General features: G+C 27.6%; 9 protein-coding genes across 10 annotated transcripts; 6 read left to right on the top strand and 3 right to left on the bottom strand.

Moving 5' to 3' along the window:
- The first annotated feature begins 1,742 nt into the window (after positions 1 to 1,742).
- Positions 1,743 to 5,163, top strand: LOC113790281 (ninjurin-2-like). 2 transcript variants are annotated; one of them, XM_027339925.2, is made up of 6 exons: positions 1,743 to 2,034; positions 2,702 to 2,759; positions 3,182 to 3,218; positions 3,310 to 3,397; positions 3,500 to 3,644; positions 3,854 to 5,163. In XM_027339925.2, the coding sequence occupies exons 1-6, from the start codon at positions 1,975 to 1,977 to the stop codon at positions 3,976 to 3,978; spliced, it is 513 nt and encodes a 170-aa protein (XP_027195726.2). In that variant the 5' UTR covers positions 1,743 to 1,974; the 3' UTR covers positions 3,979 to 5,163. The 2 variants fall into 2 exon arrangements, with proteins under 2 accessions (XP_027195726.2, XP_075679021.1); XM_075822906.1 differs by lacking the exon at positions 1,743 to 2,034 and adding an exon at positions 2,343 to 2,590.
- LOC113790282 (carbohydrate sulfotransferase 1-like) lies at positions 4,051 to 5,703 on the bottom strand. The gene is made up of 2 exons (XM_075822904.1): positions 5,367 to 5,703; positions 4,051 to 5,301 (listed from the first exon to the last, which is right to left on the bottom strand). Exons 1-2 carry the CDS (start codon positions 5,632 to 5,634, stop codon positions 4,139 to 4,141), a joined length of 1,431 nt encoding a protein of 476 aa, XP_075679019.1. The 5' UTR covers positions 5,635 to 5,703; the 3' UTR covers positions 4,051 to 4,138.
- A 1,608-nt stretch (positions 5,704 to 7,311) lies between these two features.
- LOC113790285 (T-cell immunomodulatory protein-like) lies at positions 7,312 to 9,942 on the top strand. Its single transcript, XM_027339932.2, has one exon. The coding sequence runs from the start codon at positions 7,634 to 7,636 to the stop codon at positions 9,446 to 9,448; it is 1,815 nt and encodes a 604-aa protein (XP_027195733.2). The 5' UTR covers positions 7,312 to 7,633; the 3' UTR covers positions 9,449 to 9,942.
- A 3,655-nt stretch (positions 9,943 to 13,597) lies between these two features.
- LOC113790287 (uncharacterized) lies at positions 13,598 to 15,658 on the top strand. Its single transcript, XM_027339934.2, has 8 exons — positions 13,598 to 13,834; positions 13,917 to 14,057; positions 14,145 to 14,187; positions 14,265 to 14,321; positions 14,415 to 14,528; positions 14,792 to 14,829; positions 14,949 to 15,161; positions 15,226 to 15,658. Exons 1-8 carry the CDS (start codon positions 13,826 to 13,828, stop codon positions 15,511 to 15,513), a joined length of 903 nt encoding a protein of 300 aa, XP_027195735.1. The 5' UTR covers positions 13,598 to 13,825; the 3' UTR covers positions 15,514 to 15,658.
- Positions 15,659 to 15,783: 125 nt separating this feature from the next.
- On the top strand, positions 15,784 to 17,903 carry Schip1 (Schwannomin interacting protein 1). Its single transcript, XM_027339935.2, has 4 exons — positions 15,784 to 16,855; positions 16,911 to 17,106; positions 17,172 to 17,271; positions 17,340 to 17,903. The coding sequence occupies exons 1-4, from the start codon at positions 16,292 to 16,294 to the stop codon at positions 17,350 to 17,352; spliced, it is 873 nt and encodes a 290-aa protein (XP_027195736.1). The 5' UTR covers positions 15,784 to 16,291; the 3' UTR covers positions 17,353 to 17,903.
- On the bottom strand, positions 17,112 to 18,163 carry LOC113790290 (homologous-pairing protein 2 homolog). Its single transcript, XM_027339936.2, has one exon. The coding sequence runs from the start codon at positions 18,075 to 18,077 to the stop codon at positions 17,418 to 17,420; it is 660 nt and encodes a 219-aa protein (XP_027195737.1). The 5' UTR covers positions 18,078 to 18,163; the 3' UTR covers positions 17,112 to 17,417.
- Positions 18,164 to 18,185: 22 nt separating this feature from the next.
- Positions 18,186 to 20,248, top strand: l(3)07882 (Nucleolar protein 14 homolog l(3)07882). Its single transcript, XM_027339931.2, has one exon. The coding sequence runs from the start codon at positions 18,290 to 18,292 to the stop codon at positions 20,123 to 20,125; it is 1,836 nt and encodes a 611-aa protein (XP_027195732.2). The 5' UTR covers positions 18,186 to 18,289; the 3' UTR covers positions 20,126 to 20,248.
- A 38-nt stretch (positions 20,249 to 20,286) lies between these two features.
- On the top strand, positions 20,287 to 21,787 carry mRpS22 (mitochondrial ribosomal protein S22). The gene is made up of 4 exons (XM_027339933.2): positions 20,287 to 20,586; positions 20,656 to 20,826; positions 20,877 to 21,434; positions 21,503 to 21,787. Exons 1-4 carry the CDS (start codon positions 20,287 to 20,289, stop codon positions 21,602 to 21,604), a joined length of 1,131 nt encoding a protein of 376 aa, XP_027195734.1. The 3' UTR covers positions 21,605 to 21,787.
- Elp5 (Elongator complex protein 5) lies at positions 21,407 to 22,765 on the bottom strand. The gene is made up of 2 exons (XM_027339937.2): positions 21,810 to 22,765; positions 21,407 to 21,740 (listed from the first exon to the last, which is right to left on the bottom strand). Exons 1-2 carry the CDS (start codon positions 22,676 to 22,678, stop codon positions 21,614 to 21,616), a joined length of 996 nt encoding a protein of 331 aa, XP_027195738.2. The 5' UTR covers positions 22,679 to 22,765; the 3' UTR covers positions 21,407 to 21,613.
- Positions 22,766 to 22,806: the final 41 nt, after the last annotated feature.

Below are 22,806 nucleotides of genomic sequence, written 5' to 3'. Positions count from 1 at the left end.
ACAAAACTTTTTCTTTTTCTTCTTATTTAGGGATTTTTTTCGCTTTCTTGCCTTTGCTGTTTATTACTTTCGCTTCCCGTTCCTTGTGTGTGGTGAAAACAAAAAAGAGATGAAATTAGAACAACAACAACAGCAACGAAGAAAATTACCCGGACTTTCTTTTTTTCGACTTGAAAATAAAGCATCTAAAGTTAGTCTAATGTGCAAAAAACGATTTTTAAAACAATTTAACCGGCCATCATTTTGTTTTTTGCTTTTTTGTTTATTTACATTGCTGACCTGATTTTCAAAAATCTTTTTTGTTTTGTTTTTTTCTATTTTAAAATTTTTTTTTGAAAAAAATTAAAAAGAAAAAACCAAACCAAACAACGTGTTGCACGCGTTTGGATTTTCTCTTGTTTTGGCTTTTCGCTTCGTCCCCCTTGTTGTTCCGTAAATTTCAGTCGTGATCCAGGTTGAAAGAGAGAAATTTTCATTTTCTGTTTCTTGATTATACCAGTTCGAAGATAATGAAAGAAAGATTTTTTTTAGTCAAAACATCATCATCATCAATAAATAAAATGCGGTAGTAAATCAAGATGATGATGATGATGAAGAGATGTCGAAATAGTCGGAAAATAGAAAGAACAATAGCTTGTTGATTTTTATCTTCTTCTGGTGTGTTAGTGTTATCCGGGTTAAAATAGACGAAAAAAAAGATATTTAAAAAGGATGATATTATCAATAGATAGATTCGATGATCTGATATAGGATTCAAAAGAAAAACCCGACAATATCCCAAAATTCAATTTCGATCTAGAGTTACCGATAAAGTGAAAATAGCCATCATCATCATTATTATTAGCAACCTCGAACTTTTGAAGGAAAAAAAATTAATTTTATCTTATCACACACCGACAAACAAAAAAACGTTGACCGATTTATCATCCATCTATGTTGTTGCTTGCCTGAATACGGTAATGATTATAATATAATGTCGGATGATGATGTTTTTCTAGCTAAACAAACTTTCTAACTATATTCATTTGATCACGGAAGTCAGTCAGTTAATCAAAAAAAATAATCTTTTTCTTTTTCTCTCTCGGTCGCTCGTTTTCTCAGTTTTATTCAGTCGTCTTTTCTTTTCCATTTCTAGCATCCGAGCAAAACATTGATTGATTTAGTTTCAGTTTTTTTGATATTTCCAATTTTGTCAGTGTGTCTTTTTTTCAATCAATCGAATGGTGATGGTAAAATTTTGATGGATAAATGTCACGAATGAATATTTAGACTTCCGAATAGAAATATGGATGTCCGGTTTGTTTTGTTTGTTTCTTTTGTTCCTCAGAAAAGTCATCGATATCGATGATTTTTTTTGTTTTGTTTTGTGACAAAAATCAAGCAAGGAAACCAAGAAAATGAAGAAAATGGAAATGGTAGAAGCAAATAAAAAAAACCCAAAAAGGATTTGCAAAACAACAAAAATCAATACGAAGAACAACAAAATTTACTTCCTGGAAGACTATTTTTTTTTCATTTTATTTTCAATCGAGCGAAAGTGGCGCCACCACCGTTGATGATTATGATGAAAATGATGAAAATGAAAATGACGCGCGCAATTCAAAAAAAAAGAAAAGAAAAAGTTTTTGGAAAAAACAAAGAAAGAGAGACAACAATTAAGAGAGACAAACAAACAGAAAAATAAAACCTATTCAAGTGTAACCGAGGATCGATATTAATTACAATTTATAAAATTCATTTTTTTTTCTTTTGTTTTTTTTTTTTTTTGGTTGATTCGGGAACCTATCGAATTATTTTGGTGTTTCAAATATCACCATAGAAACAACAATATAGTGAGAAATCAGAATCATTTTGTTGTTTGTTGTTGTTGTTTAGGTTCAGTTCAGTTCACGTTACTTTTGTTTTCCAAAAAAAAAGCCAAACAAACGAAATCTAGTCCAACCAAAGAAAGAAATTACTGTTATTACTAATATTATGACATCAATATTGCCAATAAATCAACCGACATTATCAGAAGAAGATTATAATAATGAGGTAAATAATTTTCCAATCAAGGTTGATGATTTAATGAATGAATGAACATTTTCAATGAAACCATTCATTGATTTCTGTGATTAACTGATTTCTCATATTTTAAATTACCCGAAAAGAAAATTTTCATTCTCTTTTTTTTCTCTCAATGATTTTTTTTTCCAATCCACCTTTATGAACGTGATTTTTATTGCGTTTTTTTCCTTTCTTTCGTTTTCGAAAAAATTATTATTATTATTCACACAACACCTACACACCTGAATTTTGAACAATAATCATCAAGATGTTAGTTTAGTTTGCAAGTTGCGTATTTATTTTCAAACACACACACGCTACACCTTCTACTTGCTACCACCATTTTCATCAATTTTTTTTATATAAAAAGTTTAGTCATTTCGTGTTTAAAGGGCGTAAAATTCTTTGAAAAACAAAACATCTGCTCCATTGATTTTTTTCCAATTTTGTTTCATTAGATTTAGTGAAAAAAAATATTCAGTGTTTTTTAGTTTTGCTGTGAAAAAAAAACAAACAAACAAATATGGAACGAATCGGTATTCAGGTGTGTGTGTGTCGGAACAAATCAGAAATTTTTTCGCCAAATTTAAAAATTTTTTCACATTAAAATCCCCGAAAGAAAAAACTAATCATTTTGCATCTTTCATCATTACAGCCAGGCAAAAGTCGTATCAATACAAATTCATATGCAACGAAAAAAACAATTTCACAAGGTAAATTTCAATTTTTGGCCAAAAACAGAAACAAAAGCTAAAAACCAATTTTTATCATGATAAATTAATAACTTTTCTGCTTTTTTCATCATCATCCCATGTCTTCATTGTAATTTGTCTTCCTTCATTATCATCATTTGTGTGAATGCAAATTTGGATTATCATAAATATTATTGATCAATTATTGATCAACAATCAACGAAAACGAAACAAAAATCAATTACTATTGGGTGCCTGGGATCATCATTGTTTTTTGATTTTTCTTTCAATAACGATCATCATCAAAAATTATCGATGAATATATCAAATTTCTATTTGTCCAAAATCAATATTATTAATGAAATTTATATGTTAATTTCTTTCGTGAATCACTCTGTCAATCAATCGATTCAATCAATTCAAATCATCAACGAAATCCATAGGATTGTTTGATGTTGCATTATTGACGGCAAATGCAAGGTCAGTCAATTAGTTCCAATGTCTTTTTTATATCCTCGGTTTACATTGTAATTAACATTTTTTTTTGTATTTGTAAATAAATAATTTTTAGCCAATTAAAACATACACTTACATTGGGTGATAAATCTAGATTCTATTTATTAATGGTTATACTGATTGGTGCATCAATTTTATTACAAGTATGCGTTTTATTGATTATAATTTACAAATTTAATTTTCTAAAAAATTTATTAATAACAAAATTTTAAAAATCATTAATCATTTCATTATATATTCAATAGGTTTTGGTTGGAATCATATTCATCTATTTAGGTTATCATAATATTGAACATGAACAAAGACAAAAACGTTTAAATAATTTAAATAATATAACAACAATACTAGTGTTTATTATCACAGTAATCAACGTATTTATATCCGGTTTCGGTATCAATAATCAAACCAATAATTCAATCGATTATGATTAATTCAAATTGACTTCTTCTTCTTTTTTTTTCTTCCTTTTTTTTCTATGTAAAAAATTCGGTATTTCGTTGTAATGCATGCCCCTTTTTGGAATTTATTTTTTGCTGATTTTTCCTTTTACTTTTTTCTTTTCTGATTCTTTCCAAAATCTCTTTGTTTCCCTTGATCAGCATATGAAAATGATGGCGGTAGAATCGATGATTATGATTTGAATAATAATAATTCTACATCGTTGAATGATTTATTATTGAAAATTAATCGATCCAAATGGCCACTACAACCACAACAAAATTAATTTAAAAATGTCGAACAAAAAACTTTGTTAAAGTTGTTGTAACCGAAATATCAATAAAAACAAGAGAAAAAATGCAAAAAAAATATATATTTGTCGATATCACATTAGATGATGAAAATTTCATCTAGTCAAATCATCATCACGATTATTTGAAATGTCACTAATTAATTTGAGTTGAATTTTCTTGTTGAATCGATTGTAATATTTTATTATAATTTAAACGTTCAATAATATCATTACAAACTTGTTCAGCCAGCTGTAATTCACTTTGATTTAATTGTTTTGTCCATTGCCATGCTGTTGATGTTGAATTTAATCGATATGTTGAATAGGGATTTTTTTTATCTTTATCTTTATCTTTATCAGTACCACGATGACGATTATGTTGTGGATGTTGATGATTCGCAGTACTATTTGTTGTATGTGTACGCAGAAATCTTTGTATATATTGTGAAAATTCTAGATTAATATCATGAAAAAGTTTTCGTGTTTCATTGAATGGATTTGCAGATATATCTTCATAACGTATAAGCAATAGATTATTATTCAATTTCGATTTTAAACGATCATAATCATTTAGATCTTCTCTCATATCATTACAAATATTTGTTAGATTTTTACATTGATCTTGATTACACCATTCCATTGATTTACGTGAATTATAAATACCACGTGGATCACGAACTAGATAAATTACTTTAAGATTTTTAATTTTTTCATCTTCTAATCGTTTATATAATGATTCAATATCTTGTAAACGTAATCGTACTGTTTTAATTATATTATAACGTGAACGACGACAAACATCACCCATAAATTCATTATCATAACAAATAGACATTGTACGAAATTTACAAATATTCCAGAAAAAACGATTCCATCTAACAAGAAATGTATGATTATGTATCCATTGATTATATTGTATGGCAGAATTATAATTAGAAAAATTACATTGATAAATTCCATTAATCAAATCAATAGCATCAGTTTGATTATTATTATCGATACGTAATTGTCTTGACATATAATGTAATGGTTCAAATGTATAAAAACTTTTCCAATTTTGTTGTAATAGATCACCAATAAATGATGAACCGGAACGAAAATAACCCAAAATCAGCACACGTTGTTGATCATTACCATTGAATATTTTAAATTTTTCAATAAAATTATATTTATGACGAATTGCACGCATATTTTGTTCATGTTTTTTCTGTTTTTCCAATTGTTTTTCATCATTAGTTTTATTCTTTGAATTCGAATTCGATGATCCAAATGTTTTGGATAATTGTTCAACAATTTTGTTATACGACCATTTTGATTCTGTATTTCAATGAAAATAATCAATCAATCAATCAATCAAAAATCAATAAATCTGAATAACTTACCATCATTATTATTACTTTGATTTTTAATATGATTCAATGTTGAATTATTACAGGATGATATGTTGTTTGGATTATTTAAAACAAAATGATTATTTACTGTTGATGAAATTTGTGAATTTTGTTGTAATAATATGAATATAGCACCAGCTGCTATTAAAAATAGGAATATTTTCTGTTTTTCCATTATAAACATTTTATTATTATTTGTATAATGATGACCAATGATCAACGGAAAACCATTAAAACGGCAAATATATCTACTGATCATTGATAGATACACTATATAAAAAAAATATTGATGATTGGAAGAAAAATATATATTTTTCAATGATGATGATTCACTGGAACTAAATGAAAAAAAATGCAGAAAATACAGGTAAAAAAATTGTCAACAAAAAACAAAATTCCAGGATTAAATTGGATTAGAAGTGATGACTTTAACATTACCATCAAGCCAAAAAAAGTAAAAAGTGTGGAATTTTAATCATTTGATAAACGATGATTATTTTAATCAATACAGCGGCAATAATTTAGTGGTATATCATTATAAATAATCTTCAATACACGAATGACGACGACGACGAGTAAAGAAAAATAACGAAAATTTATTTATTGATATGGCCAATGATGATAATAATCACTTTTTGATACTCCAAACATCAATTTGATATGATGAGGATGCTCATTAGTTTTCATCAAGATGATGATGGTCACTGTTTGTATATTGAATTTCCCATTTGGAAAAAAAATATCATATTTTCAAATGGAAAAATTCTCTCTCTTTCTCTTTTTTTCACATGCATGTAAAATACTCAACAACAACAACACGGCTGTCCACTATATTAAAAAAAAATGTTTCGGTTGATGATGATATACAAACACAACTGTTGCTTAAATCAACAAGTGGTATGTTGTTGTTCAACAATGTTTGTGAATGCTGTAAATAGCAACCAACCAGACATTCAGACATTCATTCAATCATCAAATTATCGATTTCAATTCGATTCGTTGATATGATGTTGATGACGACATTATATATGAATTTATTCATCGATGATGACCATTCGTTGTGATGATGATGAAAAAGAAACCGAATAATAAAATTATATGGTTTTGGTTCGATGGCTCATTTCTTTCGTTCTCTTCAATCAGCAGCTGTCTCTCTTTTTTCGTTCATTATACAAATTGTAAATTCTCTCTTTTTTTCCTTCTTCTTCTTCATCAATGTTCTCACGGCATCATCAAGTTTTTATTTCTGACTGTATCATCATCATTTGATGGTTTTCAAATTCAATCTTCTCTTTTTCTTTTGTTCGAATTCGAATTTAATATATCATTCGTAAATTGATTTCAATAAAATGAACGGATTGATCCACAAAAGAAAATCCAAAAGATAGCTGAGCAACATAGTTATTATTTTGGAGAAAAAAAATCTGCAGATTCTTTTTTTTGACCTTCATATTTATGGCGATAAAGTCCAACCGCGTATCATCATCGGTCTGATTGATGGCTGAATGATAATTGTGCACTGAAAAAAAGGCAACAGGAAAAAAAAGAATTTATTATCATCATAATAATGTACAATGTACACACTCACATGATTGAATTTGTTGTTTTTTTTTATGGTTATTTACTGTCATTTTTTTTGATATGACAATAATAATCTAATGCTAGACATGGCCATTTTCATTTATTAGATTGTCATTTGTAATGATTCATATGATTGTTTTTTTCTGCTGTTGTTGTTATTTTCCCTCGTTCAGGAAATTTTGATTTTGATGATGATGATGATGCGACAAACTTTGAACAACAAAACAGAAAGTGATCTGGCGGAAAAGAAGGAATACAAGAAAAAAAAATCAATCAGTTATATTGTCTGTTATTTCGTTTTGTCAATGACAATTGTTAAAATTGTCGAGAGAAAACTGAAAAATTGAAAAAAACAAACATTTCTTGATGGATATTGAAATGATCATCATTTGATCGATTCGAATCTTCCATGATGAAAAGGTTGATGATGCTTGACAAATTGATTGATTGATTTTTTCCGATTATTGATTGAATTGATCAATGACAAATTGCCGGTTTATTGTTGGTTTTGTTTTAAAATTTTTCAATTTTTCCTTTTTCTCATGAGAAAAAAATGAGTTACGTTCTTTATGAATAAGAATCTTTCACGTAAATAAACAAAAAAAAAAGCAAAAAATTCTCATAAAAATGTCTTGACATTTAAGGTTTTCCAAAATGTTTGTTAAAACAGCATAATAATGGATTCATTATTTTTGACGTTGTTATTGCTGATTGTTTTAAATCATCAATCATGTTTTGGTGCTGATAAAAAAATATTATTCAATACACAAATCAATGGTTTAATAGCTGCTTTTAATGATTTTGATTCAGATCGTTTTACCGATGTTTTTATCATTACCGACGATGGTCATACGTTACAATTATTAGAATCATTGGAAGATGAACCTGATCTTCAACCTTCGGATCAGATAAAATGTTCATTTCAAAATGAAAAAATTACCGGCATTATACCGGCCGATTTTACTGGCGATGCAATAATGGATGTATTAGTTATAACTAAACCTGAATCATCATCGGGAAAATTATTCAAAATATGGATACTTCGTGGTAATAAAACTCATCTAGAATGTGAAACAAAAAAACCATTGATCGATAATGCCCTCGGTCATCCTTTAATACTTGATTATAATGGTGATATGATTACAGATTTTCTAATTGAAACAACAAATTGTCCATATGAATTATGGATTATGAATTCAATATACAAACTTTCACGTGGTGAATGTCGTCGTAATCAATTTGGTGATTCACCATTACGTTTACCACATTCAAATGCATTTGTTAACATTCGTAATTGTCAACCAGATTCATTAGATTATTCAACCGATATTGTTATAACAAATGAAAAACATATTGAATATTGGCTAAATCGTGAAGGTTTCAATATTGAAAATCGAATCAATATAAGATATCCAGATGAATCTTTGTATACGATTGGTCAATCAGCTTATATTGATCTAAATATTGATGGTTGTATTGAACATATAATTGCTGTTTGTAAAAAAGAAGGATTTTTTCATCAACGATGTTCGCCACAAATTCTTTGGTATGATAATAAACAAAATGAATGGATTAATATTGCCGATTTTACAAATCATTCGAATCTTTATTTCGAAACAATCGATACTGAATTCGGTATACAATTACCGATTGCTGTACGTTCGGGTGATATTGATAGTGATGGTTATGTTGATTTGATTACTGTAATGAAAAATAAAACCGATTCAGGCCAAATTAAACAAATTGCTGTCATTTTACGTAATATTCCGGATGAAACGAATCCAAATAGAAGAAAATTTATTCTTTTCTGGACTAGTGAACAATTAATCCATAATGATAATGATAATGTAGAATTGGTTTCATTCTTAGATTTACAAGAAAATGGAAAATTAGACATAATATTGACAACGAAAAATTCAACAAATCATTATAATATTAAATGGATTTTAAATACATTTGTTGATAATTCTTGTTTTTTGAAAATTTTGGTTACTTCAGGTCTTTGTTCGGAAACATGTCCAAATGAAAAAGTTCCATATGGTACAAATCAACCAGGACCATTTGTATGTTATGAAACATCCGATGTAAATGGTCAACTAATGAAAGGTTGTTCAGCACAATTATCACAATCATCATATTTTGCATTACAAATGCCTTATTCAATATTTGGTCTTGGTGAAACACCAAATTTTGTTGAAACAGTTATTGCATCAATACCAACCAATGAAAATCAACCAATACGAAAATCTAAATGGACACAAATTGTACCTGATGCCCAGGTAGTATTGATACCATATCCACCGAATGAAACTGCATATTGGATTGGTAAATTATTCTATACACCAAGCAATATGATTTCATCAACATTAGCTGTATTGGCAATATTATGTGCAGTATTAATTGTTATTATTTTCATATTACATCGTAAAGAAGTATTGGAAGATTTAACTGATCATGAAGAATATAAAAGACATTGGCCCGAAAGTAGATGATAATAATAGTCATAAAAATTTCTTTTTCTTTTCTTCAAATTTTGATATATTTATATATACATCATTCGTATTCGTTTATTTTAAAAATAACGACGATGACGACGACTATTATTGAATTTTTTTTTTGCTTTTACTTTTCAATATTGCAGCTTAATGATATTGATCGTGATATTTTTTTTGGTTGGTTTGATATTTCGTAAACAACAAATCTTGACAATCATCATTATTATTATTATCATTCAATTGACCATTGTCTAATCTTTAAATGTATTATATCAGCAGCATAGTAGTAGTATTGGCCATAAACGATGATCTTGACATCAAATATATCTCTTTCGTTTTTTTTCATTATCATCATCATTTTTGGAACAATTCTTCTTTCAAGCTTTAAAAAATATTTTCCCAAATATCAATTGACAATTGTGACCATTATAAACCAAAAATAAAAATATTCATTGATTACAACAACAAAAATTATCTATGAAAAGAAAGAAAATAAAATAAAATAAAATAAATCCATTTTTGTATGTGAAAAACAGAATTGTTGTAATGTTGTTTTTTTACCTCGAAATTATTTTTGAAGTATTTTGTAGCCAAAAGCGAAAAAAACGAAGAAATTATGATTAAAACAAATTCAAAATACGGATTTTTTGATATTAAAATGAATGGTGGGAGCAAAAAACATTTTGACCAATCAATTCAAATCATCATATCTAGAGCAGCACGAATAGGTCAAATTTGTTGTTGTTGTTGTTGTTTTCGTTGTTTACGTTTGTAATTTTTTTTCGTCATTATAAAATTATAGAAAAACAACATAGGATCAATTTCGGATGAAAAAAAAATGTTAAACCATAAATTGAATTCACAGTCAGTGGATTTATTATGAACCGAAAGAAAACGAAATAAAATTCATAAGAAAATAAACAAACAAACGATAATAATCGGCCTACCTTGAAATTAAATTTTTTTTTGTTTGTTTGCACTTTTTCAATTGGATCGGATCGAAATAACAATAATTTTCCAGGTTTTTTTTGTTTTTTTGAAGGACATTTTTTTAAAATGGAATATCTGTTTCGATATTGTGACATTCGTTGACAATTTGATTTCTTCGACCAGAATGATGTACTTTTTTCGATGTTTATTTTGAAAAATTGAGCAACAAAGAAAATTCAACAAAAACAAAAATCGTTGACAGATTTGGTGGTCAACAAAGAAATTAGTCGGAAAGTTCCTTTTAATTCGAATGTTTTTTTTCTTTCCCCTCTGTTCGACTATTTAAACCTAATCAAGTTCAAAAATGTAATTTTTGTTTTTTTCGAACGTTGTTTCGCAATTTCGAACAAACAAACAACGGGAAATTCAATGATCATCATCATCGTAAATCTTTTACGATCAAAGGATGTTTTAATTGTTTTTTAAAATTTTGAAAGAAAAAAAAGTGAATTTAAAATGTAAAATAAAGCTATTAAAAGTGGGGGCGAAATAGCCTAGAAAATCTATTGTTGTTTTTGTTTTTTTATTGTCACCATTGTTGGAAATGATTTATTGATAATCAAATCACGGTAAGTGTGGATTTAGGATTTTTTTTTTTTTTTTGGTTTTGCTCGAATGATTTTGTTTTGTTGTTCTTTTTTGTTCTTCACTAGAAATTCGGAAATTCAGAATGAATATTAAACATTTTCGCCTAACAAGATAATTCGTCAAATTTTTCTTTTGTTTTTTTCGAAAAAATTTAATAAAATTTGGCCGATAATAATTACCAAGAACAACAGCAACAACAACTCTTTATTTCAATGAAATTCAGTAAATTAAGCTTCAGATAATAATAATGTTTTTTATGATAATCATCATCACTGTCAAATTATTATCATCAACAACATGATATGATATGATTATTATTATTATTGATCTATTGATCTAGATCCGTTAATAATAATGATAATGATGAATATGAAGAGAAGAGAAGAAAAAAATTCATTACAAATCCTTAAATCTTTGCCAATTGCTTCTTGTTGTTTTGTTGTTTTGTTTCAAATGTATTTGCTTCACTTTCAAACCTATTAATTATACCTAAGTTCAATTAAATCAGGCACGTGCTTATCATCATCATCATCATCCCCTGAAGTCATCAAAGTCACAACTCATCGACCGACTACTGATCAATATTTTTCAACTACTGTATTTTCAAATGGAACAATGGAATAAAATCATATTTCTTGACTTGTTGTTTGCCAAGGTAATTTCCTTATTTAATAATTTTTATTATTTTTTTTTGTTGTTTGTAAAATTGAATATGGATTGAATGATAATAATGTTATCGTAATTGTTATATAACACGGATTTTTTTGTTTTGTTTTTTTTTCTTGGTTAAAGATTTATGACTAATTACTTTTGGACAATTTTCTTTTTTTTGTTTTGTGTCCATATCCTCATTTTCAAATTAAAAAAAAAAATAGAAATTTCAACCCATATATGAAAAAAAGCTGTACGTGTTAGAAACCTAACCTCACTCAACTATGAATCATAGGCATAGTCATAGTCATCAACCTAACCTAACTCAACTATGAATGTGATATTGATATTTTAATTGTAATGACATTGCTGAACATATGAAAACAAACACCAAATTGATTGATTTGTCATTTATTCATAGATTTTTTTCGCCCATTTAAATCCGTCAATAATTTGGGATTGCCAAAACAAAAAATTCCACTGCCTTGTTAGTACCGCGTTTGTTTGTTGATGATGATGATGATGAATAACCGTATTCACATGACGGAAATTAACATTTTTTTTCCACCATCATCATATTTTTGTGATTCAAAATGTGTTGAATTTGCAATTGATTTTGATTTCGATGATGATGATTGAAAAATCAAAAATCAAAAAATGATTTATATCAATATATTTCCCCTCCTTATTCCTCCCACACACACACACTCACTCTAATTATCATGATTATTTCATTTTCCTTTCGGCTTTTTTTCTCAATTCACTTTTTGGTTTTGTTTTGTTTTTTGTTTTGATTATAATAATAATAACTATTATCATCAATTAGCGATTGGTTTTAATTGTTTTTTTTCTCATGTTAACATCGAATTAAAACATTAATATTGATTTTTCCAATTTTCGGAAACAAGATAATACCCGGGTATCACGAGACACCGTCCGCGATTATCGTGATTTTTTAGCTGACTTTCTTTGTCGGATTACATAGTCATTATTTGATTTTTTTTACAATCCGGACAAATTGATTTTTTTTCTTTTTTCCATTTCGATTTTACTTTTTCTCTCTTGAGCAACTTTCACAATTAAGAAAAATGATTTTTTCTTTTTATCATTCGATTTTGCCCAAGGCCACAAGTGTTATCACATCATTCTTGGTAATGATGATGATGACCGAAAAGAAAGTTAAAATTTTAAAATTTTTATTTTAGATTTTTTTTTAAAACTCTTCGATAATATTGATGATGATAAAGATGATTGTCATGGTCATAATTCTTTACATAGAAAGAGAGATTATTATTAAATTTATTATATTTCGATTTATAGCACGATTTTTGTTTTTTCGATGAAAAAACAAATCTCATTAAACAATAATGATGATGATAATGTTTCGAAATAAGATAATGAAAACAAAAAAGATGTTTTCATTTTTTTCAATATCGATTTGATTGAATTTTGATCTTTTTTTCTGATGTTGTTGTTCAAAAATGGTTACCCAACTACCCGAGCGGCCATAGTTTTTTTCAAGTTTAGCAATTCAAATCCAATTAGGAGATTGGAGAAAAAAATACCCGTATTACGTAACCAGTAGTAAGAAAGAAAAAAAATTAAGAGAGAGATCTTAATGAAAACAATCAACAAACAAACAAACAAGAGAAAGAAAAAAATGAAAGTTTATTAAATAGCCATTGTAAAGTGAATGGTGTTCCAAATGGAACAATTCAACAACCAGCCAACTTTAATCCAAAAAGAGATCGGGCAACAAAAAAAGAGACAAATTTTACTTTCATTTTCATTCCAGCAAGCCTAGCTAGCCAAAAGAAAAAACTCTGATCTCATTTTTCAATTTCGAATGAATAAAACTTATTATCGTCGTTTGGAACCTTGTCGAATCATATAAATACTCGACATTAATATTAACAATTTTTTTGATTTGTTTCATCAACAAACAACAACGAAAAAATTCATTCATCATCGATCCGATTTTGTGAAAGTTTTTCTTCGAAATTTTTTTGTGCGTGCCAGATTCAATGTGAAAAAAGTGACAAAACAGCAACAACAACATAAAACCGGGATAAAATATTTAAATTTTTCGGTCAACCTGAACATTTTGTTAATTGTTTTGTGTTTTACCTGCGAAAAAAAATAACCATGTACAAGGTCAGAGAATTTTATTTATTTTTGTTTGCAAAAATCTTTTCAACTTTAAATTTCCCGAAAATTTTCTCGAATTTTTTTTTAGATTTTTTTCATTCTTATCGGTACAATATTACCATCATCATTTGGTTATGGTTATGGTATGAGTGGTATGGGTGGTAATAGTGGTTATACAAAACGTAGTACTTATGGTGGTGGAAGTAGTAGCCACGGATATGATAATTATGTAAGTTTTTTTACCGAAAAAAATTCCTGAAAACTTTTTCAATTTTTTTGTTTAAATTTTACAATTTTCGTTTTGCTACAAAATTAGCATGCACCACAGCCATATAAATTTGGATATGATATTAAAGATGGTAAAATTGTTTAATTGTTTTGCTTTTCTCACAATTAAAAAATTAATTTCATTTTTTTATCTTAATTTCTCAAATAGGATATGGAGGTGGCCTTTATCAAAAAGAAACTGGTGATGAATATGGTAACAAAAAAGGTGTGTGTTTGTATTTCATGTTTATTAGGCAAATAAGAAAACTAATAACAAAAATTATTCAAAAAAATTATCTAACGAAATTAAAAATTACAGGAAGCTACGGTTATACAGATAGTTATGGTATATATCGTCAAGTTGATTATGTAGCAGATAAAAATGGATTTCGTGCAACGATTAAAACAAATGAACCAGGAACGGCCAATCAAAGTTAGTTTTTTTTTCTTTATTTGTAAATTATATAATCTTTTCCAAACACACAAACGAAATACACACACATTTACACATTTGATAAACTCCTAACTCTAAATCCAACCTTAATTATCCAAGATAAGAAAAATATCGGAAATCAAAATTGAATAAATAGTTCAATCAATCGATATATCGATATATAATGAATTCAATCGATTAATCTTTAAATGTCTTTCTTTTTTTTCAATATAATTTTGTCTTTGTCCAATTTTTTCCTGTAGATCCAGCATCAGTTTATATTGATTCAAATGCTCCAGCCGTAAGTGAATTTTGTTGTTCTTTTTCATTGATCCAAATTAAATCAAATCAATCATTATCATCATTAACTTTTTTGTTTTGTTTTGTTTGTCTATTTTTGATTTTTTGATTTTAAAAAAGGTTCAATACGCATCAGCTGAAAAATATGGTTCATCCGGATATGGGAAAAAAATCTCAGCATCAAGTAGCGGTGGATACGGTAGTGGAAATAGTGGATATAGTGGCAGTATGACTGCTGCAAGTAGCTATATTAAATCATCACCAACTTATTCCGATGAATCAACGAATAATGGTCAATTTGGTTTATATAAATCAGCATCACATTCAACACCGGTATGTTTTATTTTTTCAAACAAAAAAATTGTTTTTTTCTCATTATTTCATCTCCCCTTTTCAGCAATATTCACCAGCCAAAACATCCGCCTATAAACCAACAACAACATCAACAATAATTGATAATGAAAAAATCAAAGCCATTATAGCTGCATTATCATCACCATCAACATCAGCACCGATTTATCAAATGCCAGCATATTATATGGAACCAAAAACTGTTTATAAAAATATACCATATAAAGCATCGGCATCCAATCCAGTACCAATATTGAATATTGATGCTGAACAAATTCAACAATTATATGGCCAACATTCATTATATCAACCAGCCAAATCAATCAATCAATAAACCTAATCAATCAATCAATTCTTGATATCAATCACCTTCTCTATCTCTGATGATATTAAAAAAAAATCACATTCCATTTCACACACATTATATTTATTTTTGAAAAAAAATCATTTTCGCTCAATTAAAATTCATTTATTCATTGTTTTTTGTTTTGTTGAAAAAAAATCCACAGATCGAATTCAGCAGATCGATTGATTTCGATCGATTGAATATCGAAAGGATTAATTTTTGGTTTTCTGGTTTGAACATCGTCGATTAGTGCTTGTTTTTTTTTGTTTGGTTGGTTGGCCACACACACAGACATCGAAATGATTTCTGTTTCGCTAATAGGATTTCTGTTCGGTTGTCGTTGGCGACTTGATTGTATATATTTTTTTCTTGTTGTTGTTGTTGTTGTTTCGATTCACGGCGTATAACAAAACTGCTCCAACAACAACAATAACAACATTTTTCGAGTGTCTCTTTCTCTCTCATTCGCTCTTTAAATGTTTCTCCACTCAATTTCTCGGGTTTCAAAAAGAAAAAATCGATGGTGCTCAATATGTTCATATGTTTTTTTTTTCTTCTGTAAAGATTGAGCCGAAAAAGAAGATTTTCTGTTTTGTTCTGTTGTCATCATCATCATCGAAAGTAAGAAAAACTAAACCACCCAAACTGTTTTTATTTTCAAATGTAAAATTATGCAATCATCAAGTCTTCCATCATAATTTAACTGGATTCTTTTTGACAAAATATTCCTTTGAAGAAACCAATAGAAACAACCGAGAGTTTTCATATGTCTAAAACCAAAGATCAACAGTCATCAACGAAAATCAATCAAAATGTTGATGAAAATATTGAAAAATTGAACATCAACGATGAAGACGAAGATGATGAACAAAAACCGATTGAATCTTCATCGAATGGTGGTGATGCAAACAGTAACAACAACAACAACAAAGAAGAAATACGAAGACGTTTAGCATTCGAAATTGATGATGATCCAATTGCTCAATATAAATTGAATGTACATAAATCAAAGAAAAAATCACAATCATTATTATCATCATCACGTATACAGAATTTAGATAGTTTACAAATATGTTTTCTAAATGAAAATAATACCGATAATAATGATGATTATATATTTGGTGATCTGAATCAAATTGGAAATGAAACAAATAATAATGATATTATAATGCAAAATCGTATTTATTATTTGTTTAAAAAATTACAAAAAGTTAATTTTGATTTAGATAAAGTTGATCTATTTGTTGATATTGAAAAACCAAATGATCAATTAAAATTTTCTGAATATCATTCAAAATTATATACAGAAGCAAAGCTAACACTTTCACAGGTTTGTTTTCTTGTAATTTTGTTGAATTTTGGTTTAATTTTTTTGATTTTCAAAGATTAAAGAAATTTGTAAATTACGATTAAAAATTGATAAAGAAAATGAAAAAGAAATATCATCCATTTATGATTTGATACATAATTTTCCACCTGATTTTCAAAAAGGTATTACCAAATTAACCATACCGATTTTACGACGATTACGAATGTCCGAACTTCAATTAATTGTTAATGATCATTTTAGTCGAATCGAAAGTAAGTTTGAGAGAAAAACTTTTAATTAAATTTCAAATTTTTAAATTTTTAATTATAAAACATAGAACTAAATACAAGTTTAGTTAAACTTTTAATCACTCGAGATGAATTATATATGGAACAAGATTCATTATTGGTTGATATTGAAGATCTCACTAAATTTTTGTAAGTAAATCTGGAGAAAAAAAAACATTTTAATGGAAATAATCATTTCTTTTGGTTTTTTTCGATAGACTTTCCAAATGAAATCATTTTTTTTAAAAAATCAAAAACTTCGGTGCAAACATACATAGAGAATCTTTATCATCATTTTAAACATTGGAAGGAATAATAACGTTATAATCTTCATCCGTTTCGATACCAACTTCTTCGAAAAAATCTTTTTTCTTTTTTGGACAATTTTCCATTATTGTTTGAATGATACCGGTGGCCATACGTTTACGTTTTCGCCATTCATCAATCAATTTTTTACGTTTTACAGTCAATCGAGATTTTTTCTCCAAATTGTCATCAATATTTTCTTCAACCGTAATATTTTTTGATTCATTAAATTCTTCAGATTTTTGACGAAGTTCATCAATTTCATTACGTAATCGATCAAGATGATTTTGAAGTTCTTCAATTGATTTTTGACTTTTTAATTCATTTAATTTTATCTGTTTATCATTAATCGATTGTTTTAAATCATTAATCAATTGATTATGTTGTTCAATTTTTTCTTGCACTTTTTTCATTGATTCTTCATTGAAATCGGTGTTTGTTTGTGAAATAAAATATATTTTTTGTTTGCCATTTAATTTTTCAGTCACATCATTTTGTTCGACTAACAGATCTAATGATTTTTGTATCAATGATTTATTGTATTTATTTTGGAAATTATTGGCCACATCTTGACAACTATATGGACGATTAGCATTGATAAGGAAATTTTTCACTTCTAATTTAGCATCATCGATATTATTTTTAGACATTTTTTTGAAGTTTTGATGATAATGATGAAATCTTAAGTGTCATCGACGATGAGTGAAGTGATATTTTTATCAAACAAACACAACAAACAAAAATTCGAATGTCTTTCAGTCACGTGGTTTGTGAATTGTGCCAAAAAAAAATGTAGAAATCGGCTGATCAACACACGTGCGAATTTGATTTAAAAAATTTTTGTTTTGTTTTTGTCCAAAAAATGGCTAAAAATCAGGCAAAAAAACGTTCAAAAATTGAAATGAAAAAAGCAGAAGAATCACGTTTGAAAAATGAAATGAATCCATTCGAAATACGACATAATAAAATCAAACATAAAGTATTGGGACGTAAAATCGCTAAAAATGAATTTGGCAAACCATTAATCAATCGTAATCGTGCCTATAAAAAACGTGAACAAACATTATTGAAAGAATATAAAAATACGAATAAAGCTGGCCATGGTCTTCGTGATTTACGTGAACAAGATGCAAATGTACGAATGATTGAAAAATATCGTCAAGAACAGAATCGTATTGATTTTAATCATAATGATATTATCGAATTGACACATAAAGGTCGACCATTAGATGAAATGATTGATGATCGTATCGATTCGGATGATGAACATTTAGATCTATTTACTCGTGATGATTATGTTGAAACCAGTCATTTTGGTGGTGGTGAATATGGACCATCGAAAAGTAAAAAAGAAATTCTTGATGAAATTATGGCCGAAAAAGCCAGAATTAAACTTCAACAAGAAGAAACAATTAATTTAACCGAACAATTAGATAATAAATGGAATGAAATTCGTAATCTTATTCGTCATAAAGGTAGTAATCAAACAACGATGGATAAAAAATCCTATCGTAATGATTATGATACACTTTTACAACAATTGGTATTTGATGATAAAAATCAGGTAAAAGAATCTAGCCTTAGCAAAACAACCCAATCATCTACATCAGCCGATGATCAATCAACACCGGATGGTCAATTTCGATCCAAACTTAATTCGATTGAAAATCTGAATGATATTGGTCAAATACTTGATACGATTAAAAAAATGATTGATCTTTTAAAATCAAAAGTAACAAGAAAATCATTTATACTTTTAAAAGATCGACTTATTGCTATTGCTGAAAAACAATTAAAATTTACCCCAAAAGAAATGGCCATATTAATTGTTGGTGCATATTTCAAAGAACTACAAACATTTATTCATCTAATTATTCTACGAACATTGAACAAAATTAAATATTCAAATTTAATGGAAATTTCTTGTGCTATATTTTTGAATAATTTCCTGCTGAAAAGTCAATCCATCGATAAATTCTGCCCAGAATTATTTGTTCATGTTGATAATTTAGTTCGTTTATGTTTACCACAATCATCGACTAAAATTAAACTTTTTCATCGATTAGAATATGAAATTGATTGCCATTTAAATGTATCAAAATTTAACGATTCAGAAGTTGAAGAAAATCTTCGTTATAAAGTATCATTAACCAATTTGTTTGATGGAATATTCAAATCAAATGATTCATCTTTAGTTAAATATAATCTTGCCATACAAATATTCAGATTATTATCAAATCTTCGGGAAAAATATTCATCATCATCCACAGGTTTTATGTTATCATCGACAATCAAAATGATTGATGAATCAATTCGACCTGCTGTTGTATCGAAACAAATGAACCAAATTCTTGAAGAAATTTTCAATAAATTTGAAACTGCAGAAAAATCATCCAACAAATCCGTTATCATCGTTAATAATATTAAACCAAAACCATTTATTCTACCATTATTGGAACCAAAATTTGAAGATGATCTTCGTCTGAAACCAAAATATCAATGTGAAAGAAAAAAATTAACAAAAAAATATAAACGTGAATTTAAAGGTGCACAACGTGAAATCAGAAAAGATTCAAAATTTTTACGTGATACTTATTTGAAAGAAGTTGAAAAGAAAGATCGTATACGAAAGAATAAAGTAAAAGAAATCTTAAAAGATTTATCCATTCAACAAGGATTGTATAAAAAGAAAAAATAATTTTTTTTGTAATAAAATTTTTCATTTTCAAAACAATCGATTGTAATCGATAGTCCTTCACCCAATAGCTATGATCACATGGCAAACCAATGTTTTGTTTGAATTTTAAAAATTTTCTTTTTTTTTGAATAAAATTTTTTTCTTTTCTTTTTGCTGACAAAATGTTTAAATTTCATAAACGTAATTTATTGAAATTATTTTCACAATCAGAAAATCTTCATAGGATATCGAATTCAAGATGTTTTACAACGACCAGATTTCTTTCGAATGAAATGAATGAAAAAAATCAATCGACAACAACAACAAGAAATGATATGGAAGATTTGTTTCTTGATAAACGTGTTGGTTATCTACTCAAAGCATTAACCGGTTATGATCCGGTAAAAGTTTTTTCCACTAAATCCTTAGATAGTCTTAATTCACCTAAATATCGTCTTATGACTGATGAACAATTAAAAATGGTCAGTAATATGAAACAATTGGTTTTTTCCGAACAATTATTAATGTCAAACATTAATTTCATTTAAAAGGAAATCAAACAAGCTGATCAACGAGCAGATTCATTGTTACAAATGCCACCGGTAAAATATCCAACAGAATATGAGCCAAGAATTTTGGAAAAAGATATTGCACTTCAAGGTTTTCTTGATCCATCAATCAAATTAGTTTTTATGGATGCTACAGCCGGTTTTACGGACAATGTAAGCTTATTTTTTTCATTTCCTTTGTTAAGTTGTTTTCATCATTATAGGAAAGAATGATTGTTGTACGTGAACCGGATGGAACATTGCGTGAAGCAAATCGTGAAGAAAGACATCGAACTAATCAAATATTTTATCCAATCGATGAACGTCACATTGAATTACCTAAAATGTTTGATGAACCACATCTAACTGAAATGATGAATCGAGCAGCATATAAATTATTATTAGATAATATTTGTCTGCATTTTGAACCAGAAGATCCAAAATATCAAGATTTATGTCATAAAACTTATGAACATATCACATCAAATAATAATTTTGATCATTTATTATTCACACGTCATTATGGTGGAATGGTTTTCTATTTAGCATTCAATCGTAAAATTGATTCACTTTTATATCATCTAATCACTGAACAACGAATCAATGATGGACATAATCTATTAATTTTATATTACATTATTAATCCAAGTGATGAAGTATCGAAAATTGTTGATGAATTCAATTCAATCACACCGCAAGAATCATTAGAATCTGTTGCCGATATTAATCGAATAGAATCATCAAAACCAATAGAAATGGAAAAATTTCTGAATTTATTAAAGGTAATAATTTGTTTTTATGCAATGTTTTATTCAATTAAATTGAGATTGTTGTCTTTTTCTGATTGTAGATTTACTTGAAAAATGATTCCAATTCGAATCTAAAATCACGATTAGAATTATCATTGCAAAAGCTGTTATCCGAACAACAACGAGATGAAGCGAAAAATTGATAATAATTTTTAAAAATCTAGATCATCATCCGGATCTTCATCATCGAAATCATCAAATTTATCATATGTATAGATAATATTATATTCAGGTGATTTGTTGGATTGATTTTTTGTTGATGGTGAATCATCATGTTTTCTATTCAAAAAATTATAATAAAAATAAAATTGTATTATTCAAAGAAATTTTCAAATTAAATTAACTTACTTTACATATGGTAAAACAAGATTTTCTCTTGCTTCTTCTTCCTGTTTCGTTAATGTTAAACGAAATGATGATTGTGGTAATTGTGAAACATTATCTTCGAACAATTTTTCTTGTTTCATTAGATTATGTTGATTAATGAATTTGATTTTGGAATTTGAATCAATTTCAATATGTTCATGTTTTTGATCAAATTGTAAATGTGTTCGTGGATGTTTCTTTTTAGTAATCACATGACAATGTATTGTTTTTTCCAAAGAATTATCATTTTGTTTACAAATTTTTGAACAACATTGTCGATATGATTTGTTTTGGCTGGTTAATCGAAAATCAATTATAACATTCGAAATGTAAACAATGTTTGATTCATTTGAATCTTCTAATGATGAATCAAACATTGAATGATAGATCAGTATGATTTGTTGATAATATTGTTTGATTCGATGAAGAAATTGATAAAATTTTCGGGCAATAATTTCATCATCATGATCATCATCATCGAAAATAAGAAACAATGGATTTATACTATCAATAACCAATACATTCGATGAATCATTTTTCGTTGCCACCGAAATGAGTTTCGATTCAAATTCTTTAATATCTGATTGATTGATTTCTTGATCATCCAAAATTTGAATTTTCGAATTGGATTTGGGTTTGAAATGTTGTGGATTAGTACCGAATAGAATGATATTTTTCGATGAATTTTTCGTTACAATACGATCGATAAAATGTTCAAGAAATATTGTTTGTTGATTCAATGTTTCTAAATCATCAATTAATGTTAATATTAATGGTTGTAAACGTGTTGATTCATCCCAAACATCTTGTAATAGACAAGTTTTTTCAACAATTTTTGATTTATTGGACATCTTCTTTCAAAAACAATCACCAACAACAGAAAAACGATCGAAATGATGTTTTTTGGCACACGTTTTTTTTGTGTTTTGATCACGTGGTTCGTTTTTTGTCATTCGACACTAGATGGCGCAAATAAATC

The sequence above is a fragment of the Dermatophagoides pteronyssinus genome, unplaced genomic scaffold (genome assembly GCF_027571235.1).
Source record: "Dermatophagoides pteronyssinus isolate colony J.1.1.1.1 unplaced genomic scaffold, Derpt_VIB-CSIC_2022.12 sq0021, whole genome shotgun sequence".
NCBI classification, from domain to species: Eukaryota; Metazoa; Arthropoda; class Arachnida; order Sarcoptiformes; family Pyroglyphidae; genus Dermatophagoides; species Dermatophagoides pteronyssinus.
This window is presented reverse-complemented; position numbering and strand designations above follow the sequence as displayed.